Source organism: Charadrius vociferus, unplaced genomic scaffold (genome assembly GCF_000708025.1).
Source record: "Charadrius vociferus isolate BGI_N301 unplaced genomic scaffold, ASM70802v2 scaffold933, whole genome shotgun sequence".
Classification (NCBI taxonomy): Eukaryota; Metazoa; Chordata; class Aves; order Charadriiformes; family Charadriidae; genus Charadrius; species Charadrius vociferus.
In genome coordinates, this window is record NW_009647586.1 from 54376 (window position 1) to 64941 (window position 10566).

At 50.1% G+C, this 10566-nt stretch overlaps 1 protein-coding gene across 1 annotated transcript; it reads right to left on the bottom strand.

Moving 5' to 3' along the window:
• Positions 1–476: 476 nt before the first annotated feature.
• CLK3 (CDC-like kinase 3) lies at positions 477–10357 on the bottom strand. Its single transcript, XM_009880963.1, has 12 exons — positions 10209–10357; positions 7471–7678; positions 5151–5244; positions 4809–4875; positions 3890–4006; positions 3193–3359; positions 2923–3017; positions 2410–2539; positions 1863–1945; positions 1421–1500; positions 1190–1280; positions 477–873 (listed from the first exon to the last, which is right to left on the bottom strand). Exons 1-12 carry the CDS (start codon positions 10355–10357, stop codon positions 688–690), a joined length of 1467 nt encoding a protein of 488 aa, XP_009879265.1. The 3' UTR covers positions 477–687.
• Positions 10358–10566: the final 209 nt, after the last annotated feature.

The window sequence follows — 10566 nt, forward strand, 5'->3', positions numbered from 1 at the left end:
TTAAAAACCTGTGTTTGAGATGATAGTTTCTACCCACAACCTTCACCACCATCATAGGAACTGCCCGCAAGCGCTGCTCTGGTCACTAACACGTGAAGATCACTGCACTATGTCACTGCTTGATATTCCATTTGTGACCTAATGTTTGTAACGACTAATTCCTGCCGCTGCTGGGGTATGTCCTGAAATAAAGTGCAACTATTCATGTGTGCTCTTTGTGTGCAGCTATTTATTTGTCTGCTGTCGTTCTCCACCCTGACAGCCCCAGCTGGAGCGAGCTGTCCTGCTGCTCTGCGCTGTTCAGAGGAGCATGGGCAGAGCCCTGTCCCCTCAGCCGCACTTTTTTTACCCTCCAGTGAAGCAAAGGTTTCCTGCTGCTTAGTTTCCAGTTAATTTTTCCACCACCTCCATCTTCCTTTGCAGAAAAGGCAAAGCTGGGAGCAAGAGAACCCTACACCTGCCTACAAGGGAAGTATCAAACAATAAGAAACACTTTATTTTAACTTTACAACATATAAATAGACAAATCTGTGCTTTCCAACGTAGCTTTTCTTCCCCTCCCCTACCCAGGGTCCTTGTGGCAGTGCCCCAGTGCCTCCGAGAGAAGAGAGCGAGTGGGGTTCATCTGCAGAAGTTAGACCGAGCCCATATGTACGAATCCAGCAGGTATCGCACCCTCCCCGGCTGTCATCTGCTCAGGTCCCGGCTGGTGCCTCGACCGCACAGCATCCTTTCCTCTGCGGAGAGGCCGGCAAAAAAAGGATGCAGGAGGGCTTCCGAGAACGTGATCCTGCGGGAAGGGTCGAATTCTAACATCCTCCTCATCAAGTCAAAGAGCTGTGCGTGTTCCAGCGAGTCGTGCAGCATGTATGTCTGAAAGAGAAGGGCAGGGGGGACAGAGTGAGGGGTGTAGCACTCCGGCAGGACAGTTTGGTGATACACAGCGAGGCAACGGCTGTCTCCCACCCTGACGCACCACGTCCCTCCCATTCCCTACGACCTGTCTTGCTTCAGCCAGCACAATAAACTTCTGTGACCGCAGATGAGAGTTAGGAACCGGCTTTTACAGAGCCCCTAAGGGAAATTCCCATCCCTAAGCCCCACACTGCTGACAGGGGGAAGGGAACGGCGCAGCAGTTGAGCCTCGCAACATGGCCAACCCCTCCACCAGCCCCAGAGCAGCACCTACCCGCAGGGGCTTGCAGTTCTCTTGGACGTATCTCCCATCGGACGTGTTCTCATCCCATACCAGGTTGCCATTGTGGAAATATTTTTGCTTCCTGGAGAGGAAAGGCAGTGTTCAGTAAGGCTACTCCTGGGACGTTCTCCCACGGTTATACCCACAGAGGTGAGACGCAGCGTGAGGGCAGAGAATTGGGATCCTGAGTAATCAGCCACAAACAGCTGAAGAGGTTCTTACCGAGTTTTGTGGATCATGTGAGACGGAATGGGCCCGAGGATTTTTTCCATCATGACAAGATGCTCACGATTCTCATGGGTCTGCAAAGGAAAAGAGCAATGGTGCAATAATTCAGAACAGAGGACAAAAGTTCTGTCACCTATACAAATACAAGGAAAAGAGAGACAAGCCTCCATCAGGAATGAATGTAGAAGTATCCACCTTTAATTCCTCTCTTGATTTTTCCATTCTTCACGGGAACAGTGAAGAAACTAGAAGTGATCTGGACCTTGTCCTTCCAGCAAGGCACAAATCCTCAAACTGTGAGTTTTCCTGGGCTTATTTTTAAACTCCGCTTCTGATTTTTAGTGCCTGGTCTGCGTTTCCATTCCCTTCACCAAAGTTTGGGCCCTTTTAGACATTAGGGACTCTTAGGGTACAGTGCCTCTTGCAAGAAGCGTACCTGAAAGAGCGTGAAGCCGCGGTAATACTCGAACAGGATGCAGCCGGTACTCCAGACATCGCACGGCTGTGCCCAGCCCAGCTCTGCAAAGAGAATCAAGTTAGCTTTGCGCTCCCAACAGGTCCCGCCAGATTTCTGCTAGTTCCTTGTTGAAACTTCAGGGATGACACAGAGACGGACCGAGAAGTTATCTGTGCACTTTCCGGTGCTGCACACTGGCAAGAGGACTGTCAAGTCTCCCTGAGGCGATTCTGTGTCAACTCATGCTGACTCTGCGTTCCCCTAGAGCCAATCCACACCCTTCCCGAGTCTCCCAGGCTTTCCTCAGCTCTCTGCACTCCGTGTCAAGGGCCTGCACTATCCACGAATACCTTCCGTACCATCAGGACCTTGGCACCACTGAGGTAGCGTCACAGCAATGCTGGACCAGGTTGTCCCCAAGAACTTCAGCGCTCTCAAGGTGGTTTTCCTCATCATCCTACAGCATCCCTGGGACAACCGTTCTCCTCCACCCATCCGAGACTCCCCACAGCCCAGCAGTACTCACCCAGAATTACTTCTGGTGGACGGTAGTGCCGGGTAGCCACGATAGTGGTGTGGTGCTCGTGATCAAAGGTGGCGCTTCCAAAGTCCGCCACGCGGATGCTCGTGTTCCGAATGGATTTCTCCTCACAGCTCTGCAAACAAACAAGAAGTCCTCAGTGCTTCTAATAGCTGGTTGAGGATTAAGTTAGGCTTTGAGAAGAACCCTCTGACCCCAGAACTGCCATGTCTGCACTAATCAGAAGGATTACAACTGAAGCTCTGAGCCCTTTACATCTCAGGTCAGTGTTAAGGAAAGCTGCTGAACACTCCACTCCATGGACTGGAGCCACTGAAGCAGTTTTAAGGCTTTTAGAAGACATGGGAGAAAGAAGAAGCCTGACTTCCAGTTTGTTCCCACTAAATAGACTTTTAAGGCCCCGTGGGCCACGTACGGAATGGGGAAGATCCGATTTCTGCAGGAAGGGAAAGGCAGGCTATTCCCGATCTATTCGCTTCTCTTTTGGCCATAACCCACCTTTTTCTCGTTGTACAGAGTGTCAAAATCTGAGTTGACAAACAAGATGTTTTCCGGCTTGAGGTCAGTGTGAGTCAGCTGGTTGTCATGTAAAACTGCACAGGTGGCGAAGAGGAGAGAGAGAAAAAAAAATACATACGTAAGAACCACACGCCGAAGCACCCATACAACCCTGCCCATCAAAGCGCCGAGCCGAGTCCTTCTCAGCTGCCTCCCAAGCCATTGCGGTGAGACATCGTCACCTGGCAAGGCAGGCGCTGGGTGACTTACATCTCAAGGCATGGCAGAGCTGGTAGGCCATGTGCCGGATCTGAGGGAGAGGGTATGGTTGGAAGTTATTCTCCTTCAGGAACTCGAAAGTGTTCTTGCCCAGAAGCTCAAAGGCAATGCACATGTGGCCGTGGAAGTTGAACCAGTCTGACATGAGGACACACAAGCTGTGCGGAGAGAAAGACATGAGGATTAACCATCATTCAGGCACTCGACAGTCGTTCTCCCTGTTTCAGGCCACTTCGGAAGTGGTTGGTGAGCAAAAGCTCTGAGCCAGCTGACTCAGAAGCACAGTAATCCCTCCACGTACACCAGAGAGACGCTGTCTCTCCACTTTGCTCAACCACCTTTAGATACAGATCTCCAATTCGAGTGGGACGAGGCAGCAGGTGGTTGTTAGAGAAGCAGTTTTGGTTCATTTTTTCTCACTAGGAAGAGTTTTAAGTAAACAGATGTTCAGTAGAACTGGAGACAGACGCTCTCCCAAAACCCAGAGGAATGAGACAGATTTTCCCCCACATGGTTGGACCCAATGATCTTAAAGGTCCCTTCCAACCTAGACAATTCTATGAATCTGTAAGAGGCAAGTAGCAGGTATTCTAATCCTCAGCCCTGTCCTTCTTTGGAGATCACCCAAACAGACCACTTGTCTGTAAGGACATGGTACCGACTACCCAGGAGTCTTGTAGGAACTTACAATTTGTTCTCCTTGTCCTTCTCTTTGATTTTTTTCAGGACGTTGATTTCCAGCCTGGCTGCTTCTCGGTATTTTCCAACATTTTTTATGATTTTCAGCGCCACCTGAGATTTGCCTCTGTAAGGGAAAAGAATGGAGTCAGAAAAAAAGCCTACTCGGCCCACAGAGAGAGGGCACATCCCAGTCATTCCAGTCACGTTTTCATGTGTTAAAAGAGGCTTAGTCATTTCTGGGTCCCAACAAAGCTCTCCAGGTCTGCCAAAGATTTATGCTGCTCAACCAGTAGTTAAGTACCCACGTGGAAATTGGAAGCGAAAGGCTACTGCTGGGTAACACTCCAGAGAGAGCTGCAGGCAGCTCAGCGAGCGCACCATTTCCTGACACAGCAGTCTGTAAGGTCACTGGACCTCCAGAAGCCACCTCCCCTCTCCAACTGTGCCAGAGAGATTCGCGGGAGGCAGGACATCCCAGCGGCTCCTCTACTAAGCTGACCCCACGGCTCAGAGCCAGACAAAAGGTCAGGAAGAGACAGGGGTCAAGTGTAATCACAGGAGAGGTTAAAAAAAAAATAAAATAGAGAAGTACCCCGGCAGATTAAGGGGTCACTTTCCGCAGCTGCCTGGCCCATCCCTCAGCTGGAGTTCATTGCAGTAGAACAGGCTGTGCCGAAGCCCTCAGCCACTGAATAAACTCTCCTGTTTCCCTTAACACATCAGCCTGCGAACTCGGGGGTTGAGGTATGAACCGGGCCCCTTTCCACTTGCTGTAAGAAATAACTGCTACCAGAGCGACAAGTGGAAGGCGACAACAGTTTGGTCCAGTGCAAAACGTTAATCCAGTGCAGCGTTTCTGCTGCCACGCTTGTGAGCGTCCGGGCTCGACGCACAAGGCAAGTTATGTGGAAGGGAAAGGTGCCCACCTGGCATGGTCCACGCACTCCACCACCTTGCCAAAAGTGCCTTCGCCAAGGCTGCCGACTATTTCATCTAGGAGAGAAAACAGGAGCGGACGTGAACTTCAGAGGCTTGGCCGAGAGCTGAGGTCCTGCAATTTCACAGCAATAAAATGTCAAAGCAAAAAAATGTCTCTCGCTGCTACACTCTTTAAAACTCAAGTGTCTATTGTCTGCCTCAGGCAATTTACTGGTCAGTCCATTTATAAGCAATAAAACACTAGAGACCCCTCCAGTACAATACGAGAGATCTTGTCTAACATGGGGATAGAAAGTAGAGAGGTAAAGTTTTACGAAAGGTGGCTGTACATCGCTCTTGAAGCCAATCGCCGATCCTGCACACCAGGTGGCCTTCCTTGTCATCTTCCACGCTCCTGCTGCGCTTACTGCTCTGTTGGCTTCTCTGTACACACCGCCACCCCGAAACGGCATACGACCAAGCGCGCACAGCGGGCAGTTCCGAGTGGCAGGATTGTGTTGTCATTCAAAGGTTGGAGATGACGGTGCGTCGGTGGTTGGATTTTCCAGATCCCAGCATTTCATAAGGCACACAGCATATATAACGATAGGGATATTGCAAGGGACACGTCAAGACACAAACTAACTTCAAAACAGAAAAGTAATCAACAGCTACAGGTATGTAAAGAAAACTCTCTCATTAGCTATGGCCTCTGGTGGCCGCCACCTCTTAGGCAGGAAAATGCCCCCGGCTGCTGCTTCTCTTCAGAGAAGAGGGGAAGCTCCAGTGTTAAGGTGGCTTGGCTTGGCACCACCGTTCCCCACAGAGGAGCAGCTTCCCTCCGCGGCACCGGAGGATGCTGCCAGAGGCACGAGAAGAAGGAGGGCTTTGCCAGAAGAACGTCATTTTCTCCGCTGGCAAACGTGACGAAGGGTATACAAAGCTGTCAGTTTGGACAAGCTGTCCAGTAGAAGCCAGAGTAGCAGTTTTCCCTCTGTGTAACCTGCTTTTTTGTACCTCGGTTAATAGATCGCCAGCTACCCAGAGCCGTGTCCTGCCCCGGCTACGAACTGGCCCTTCTTGACAGAACCAACTACCACCACTGATCCTAAATCCATACACCTGACTGGCTGCAAACAGAGCTGGTGTTGCACATCGGCCTTAGGATGCCATTTTATGCCTGGGAGAACTTTAGGAACAGGACAGTTAAATTAATCCCCAGGAAGCGTTTCACACCGGGCGTCCACTAAAGGTACGAGGTCACGGTCACCCCTGCTACCGCTGGCTTCTACTGGAAAACCAGCCGAACGTTCCTGAAAGGACCCAGGGTCCACAAAGCAAGCTGTCCTAGTTCCTGATCTTTTTCTAGTCAGCCTTAAAAATAGTTACAATCTCTACAGCCAAAGAAATTAATACAAAGCTCTACATTTCCATGCCCGAGCTTCTATCAGGCTTCTCTTCTGTGCCCCTCGCCCCCCAGGTAGTCCAAAATAGCGAGCTACAATCAAACCCCAAAAGGTCAGCTGAAACGGAGGAGAAGGTAGAGAGGACAGTTGAGACAGCTGTGAGACTTCAAAGGATTTAGATCACGCCAGCCCAAACCTGCACACCATTATCACCGCACGCACACACGCAAACCGCACTGGAGCGTTTTCATCCTAACCCTGGCTCTTTCTAAAACTAAAATTAAAAGGTCAACTGGAAAGAAATAGAGGGAGGAAAGCAACAGACTGTCAGAAGTTCCCAGCCATGCAGATATCCACCATAACTGCACGGATCAGGACTCGGTCATTTAGTTGTTATAACATTTAAAAGCAACAAACGTGTGAAAGATGGAAACGTTCCTCACAGGAGAGAAGCAGTGAAGCAGAGACATTTGGTCTGATACCTCACAACACTTCCAGGGTATTTCTGGTCCCGGGATCAGCCTCCCCACCCAGTGCCAAATATTCCCTCTTAATCCTTGAAAGCTCTTGGGCAAGGAATACTACATTTTGATGTGGAAAACGGGCAAGTTTTCAGAGAAGCTGAAGTCCAAGGCCACTTGTGTGGAACCAGGCAAAGAAGACACCTGCATAGCCTCAGAAGGCAGAAGCCTTCTTCTAAGCACAGTGGGACAGGGGGGTTAATAACCACAGGGCTAACAGCCTGGGAGAAGCAGGCTGACCCATCCCATCTCATATGGGATCCTGGCACAAAGTCAAATCGACGTGCCTTCACGGGAGCGTTCCATACCACCGCTGCATACCAAATTCCCCCCCACCCCACCCTCCAAGAAGCGGCTGTGTGCAGAAATGAGGCCCTGGCCGTGTATAAACCTCAACAATGACCGATCCCCGGCAGCCAGGCTGGCCCGCAGCCAAGGCTCGCTCTCGTTAGCCTATCACGTGTGCACCATTTGAAGCTTTCCCTGATCCCCTCCCCGGCCGTAAAGAATACAGCTTAGTTTCCTCACGTATTAAGGCTACAGGGGCTGGACTAGAAAAAAAAACAATAGCTACAAACGCTTCCCACTTAACAAGACACAGATTTTTGGACTATACATTCCACATAATGAAAACAAACACGAAAATGGGATTAGAGGTACTCACCCAGAGTGTTCAGAGCTGAAAGGAGGTAAGAACAGTTAAAACCCTGAACAATCCTGAACTCATTCTGGATGCTACTCACCGAGGAGGCACTGCTACAAGACCTGGTCCTGCGTTTCCGGCAGTGATGCTGATGCTTCTTCGGACGGTGCTGCTCTCTGCCTCTGGATCGCCGCCAGTTTCGTGAGCGGGTCGAGTAATAGTCCTCTCCAAAAGATGGGCTTCGGTCTTCAAATCTGTAGGCGTCGCTCTCCCGTCTGTATCTCCTGTGATAAGGCATCCTGTCATGGCTGGAGCACAAACGAGAACGTGTTTATAAACCTGGAAAAGCACGAAAGGTAGAGTCCTGCTGAAGCTAAGTGCTCTTGCTCCTGCTCCCTGGTGGCAGGGAAACAACAGCAAGTGTCCCAACGTGAAACCACCGTGGCTCAAATGCTGACCGTTTCTCAGATAAGAGAAAGGAGAAAGTTTGCATGTGAAAATGGTGTGGCACTCCCACGTTTCAAGGAGCTGGGGCAGGGGAAACCCCCCCTTAGAGCTCAATCTGAGCTGCCTATCTCATCCGAGCCACCTCCGCCACCACACACAAGTGTTTTTCTACCACCATTTCTCCTCCCCCAGGAAAGTCTCTCATTAGTTCTTAAACAAACGAGATCTGAAGGCAGCAGCAGTGCCCTAGTCACCACCCCAGGGGAGACTGGAGTCCCCTGAACACCAAGCCTTCGGTGTACACACGCACACCAGCTCAACAGATCATTAGCAAGAGCCAGAAGGAAAATTTGGTCTCCACAGTACAGTTAAGCTGCCGTGCCTCTTGCAACAACCAAAGGCTGCAAGCACGTAAAGGAAAATTTCAGCCAAGCTCATCTCTGCATCGGGAACGGCCAGAAGTCATCACACAGAGCTCCCCTGTGAGAGTATTTATCAGCTGGAGTCGCACAAGCAGTTGTAGGCAACGATGAGAGCAGCTCTCCCCACCCCGTGCTCAATTAGAGAGTATCTGCAAAAGCGATTCTACAGCTCCTGCTTTTTGCTCTGCAGGTCCCATGTGCTCCTTTAGCGGCAACTCTTTTAAACTGTACAGCAAAAATGGTATCACTTAGCAGTGGCCTGCTTCTGCCCCCAAAAACACAACTGTCTTCTCCACCCTGGCCATTACAGTTGGTCTCATAACACAGCTTCTGCTACAAGCCTCACTTCACATGTCATCAAGTGAGAAGCTGCGTTTTAGGTGTTGCAACTCAGAAATAAGAGCAGCGGGTTGGCTTTCCAATGATAAACAGCAGTGTTCTGGGCACACGCTGGGCCGGGCTGACACTGTCGTATACACCTAGCCAACAGCAAGGCTTCTCCAACCAAAGCCTCGCTGCAGCTGTTTCAATCTGGAAACAGGAAATTTTGTTGTTTGTGTCTCTCTGCTTTGGCAACAATTAGCTCTCTCGCTGACAGCTTAACAGGACACAAGCATGCCTTTGGTGGTTCATCTCATCTTGGATCAAGATGAAAATTTCAGACTGCCTGCCAAGAGAGCAGCAGCTGTAGGTCATCACTCAACTATCCAAAACACAAAAAAAACCTTCAGTGGCTCTGTTCCAACAGCAACACTCAACTCCAAACACACCTTTGCACAACTTCAGTGTGTACTTTTAAGATGCAGAAACAACAACCTGAAATACAGAGGCAACCAGCGAACCTGCGAGAGGCTTAAAGTCTGAGACCAAAGGGGCAACAAGGTTCTCACCTAGCAAAAGCCTGTTTTCATCCAAATCCGTTCTACATTCCAACAGCAACACTCAACTCCAAACACACCTTTGCACAACTTCAGTGTGTACTTTTAAGATGCAGAAACAACAACCTGAAATACAGAGGCAACCAGCGAACCTGCGAGAGGCTTAAAGTCTGAGACCAAAGGGGCAACAAGGTTCTCACCTAGCAAAAGCCTGTTTTCATCCAAATCCGTTCTACATAACCCATCAGATGAAAGAATGGAAAAGCCTATTGTGCGCGTCAGCTGTATTTCACAATCCGTTTCCTTGAAGTAAACAAAAGCCAGGCTCAGAAGAGAAATTAATTTGCAGAATATTTCAAGAATTTCAAAATGAACTCAGCTCCCTTCTGGCTGCACCTGCCCTGTTCAACCAGTGGAACCACACCAGCCCCGGGACCACCGAGCTGCGAGGACCTCCAGCCTATTTTGATTGCACACCATAATGTGTCAGCAAGACGCTCCCCTCTGATCCAGAACCCTCGCCACAGCTCCTGTCACCAGAGGCCTTATCAACCCCGCTTCCAGTACCTAATTGTCCCTGTGGAAACGCTGAACAAAGAGAGGATCAAAGGTAAAATCCAGAGCCGAAGCAGGAAAGATCAGTTAGCGATGCTCAGATCCTTTCCGACAGTGTAGGTAAGGGAAAAAGATTGTTACTTTAAATCTGATTTGTAATAATTTCGGAAGGAAACGGGTTGTCAGGAGAGAAGGACTTTAATGCCTCTGCAGCATCAGAACTGGGAAACATGATTTCAGAGCAGGCTGTTCTCCCTCATTAATATTAAAGACATCGCTTTGGGAAGAACTTTTGGCTAGATACAGAGGCAGAAATGTATAAGGGAAGGCACACACAATTAAGCCCTTGACTTCCATCTCTGGGATTTACAGGTTTAAAGCTGATCCACAGTCAGGAAATGAAAGCTGCTGCCACTCAGCGCTCACTCTGAAACACGACCAGAATCAAGGACAAGGCTTTATTAGATAACCATCCCCGCTCTCAGAGTGGCTGCTGGCTGACGTGCCTCCCTCTGCCCCAAAATCCCACTCTTTACCTTCTCGATCGCGATCTCCTGGCGAGATCCCTCCGGGGTGGGTAGCGCAGTCTCCCCTCGTAGTCTCTGCTACGAGATCTCTTCCTCTTCCACCTGTGACCCAGGTAGCTCTCCTGCTCTGGGGACCGGTATCTCTTACAGTGATGCATCTGAGGAGATGGAAAGAATTCCAACTCTTAAAAATCATCCCCCCCCGGGTGCTTCACCTGCTCCCTAACCCGAAGGGTGCGGGCAAAGACCACCCCAAAGGGCGCAAAACGCCCTTTGGGGTGGTCTCTGCCCGCACCCTTCGGGTTAGGGAGCCTGGTGGCAATGGCCACGGTGCCACCCGTGAGGATGAGACCCCAGCAGCGTTAAA

Coding starts and splice junctions, on each gene's coding strand:
- CLK3 (XM_009880963.1), bottom strand. CDS start 10,357: ATGCATCACTGTAAGAGATACCGGTCCCCAGAGCAGGAGAGCTACCTG. Junction 4,876..5,150: donor CGATTGGCTTCAAGAGCGAT/GTACAGCCACCT, acceptor TTTCTCTCCTAG/ATGAAATAGTCGGCAGCCTT. Junction 3,018..3,192: donor GCTCTGCCATGCCTTGAGAT/GTAAGTCACCCA, acceptor CCACCTGTGCAG/TTTTACATGACAACCAGCTG.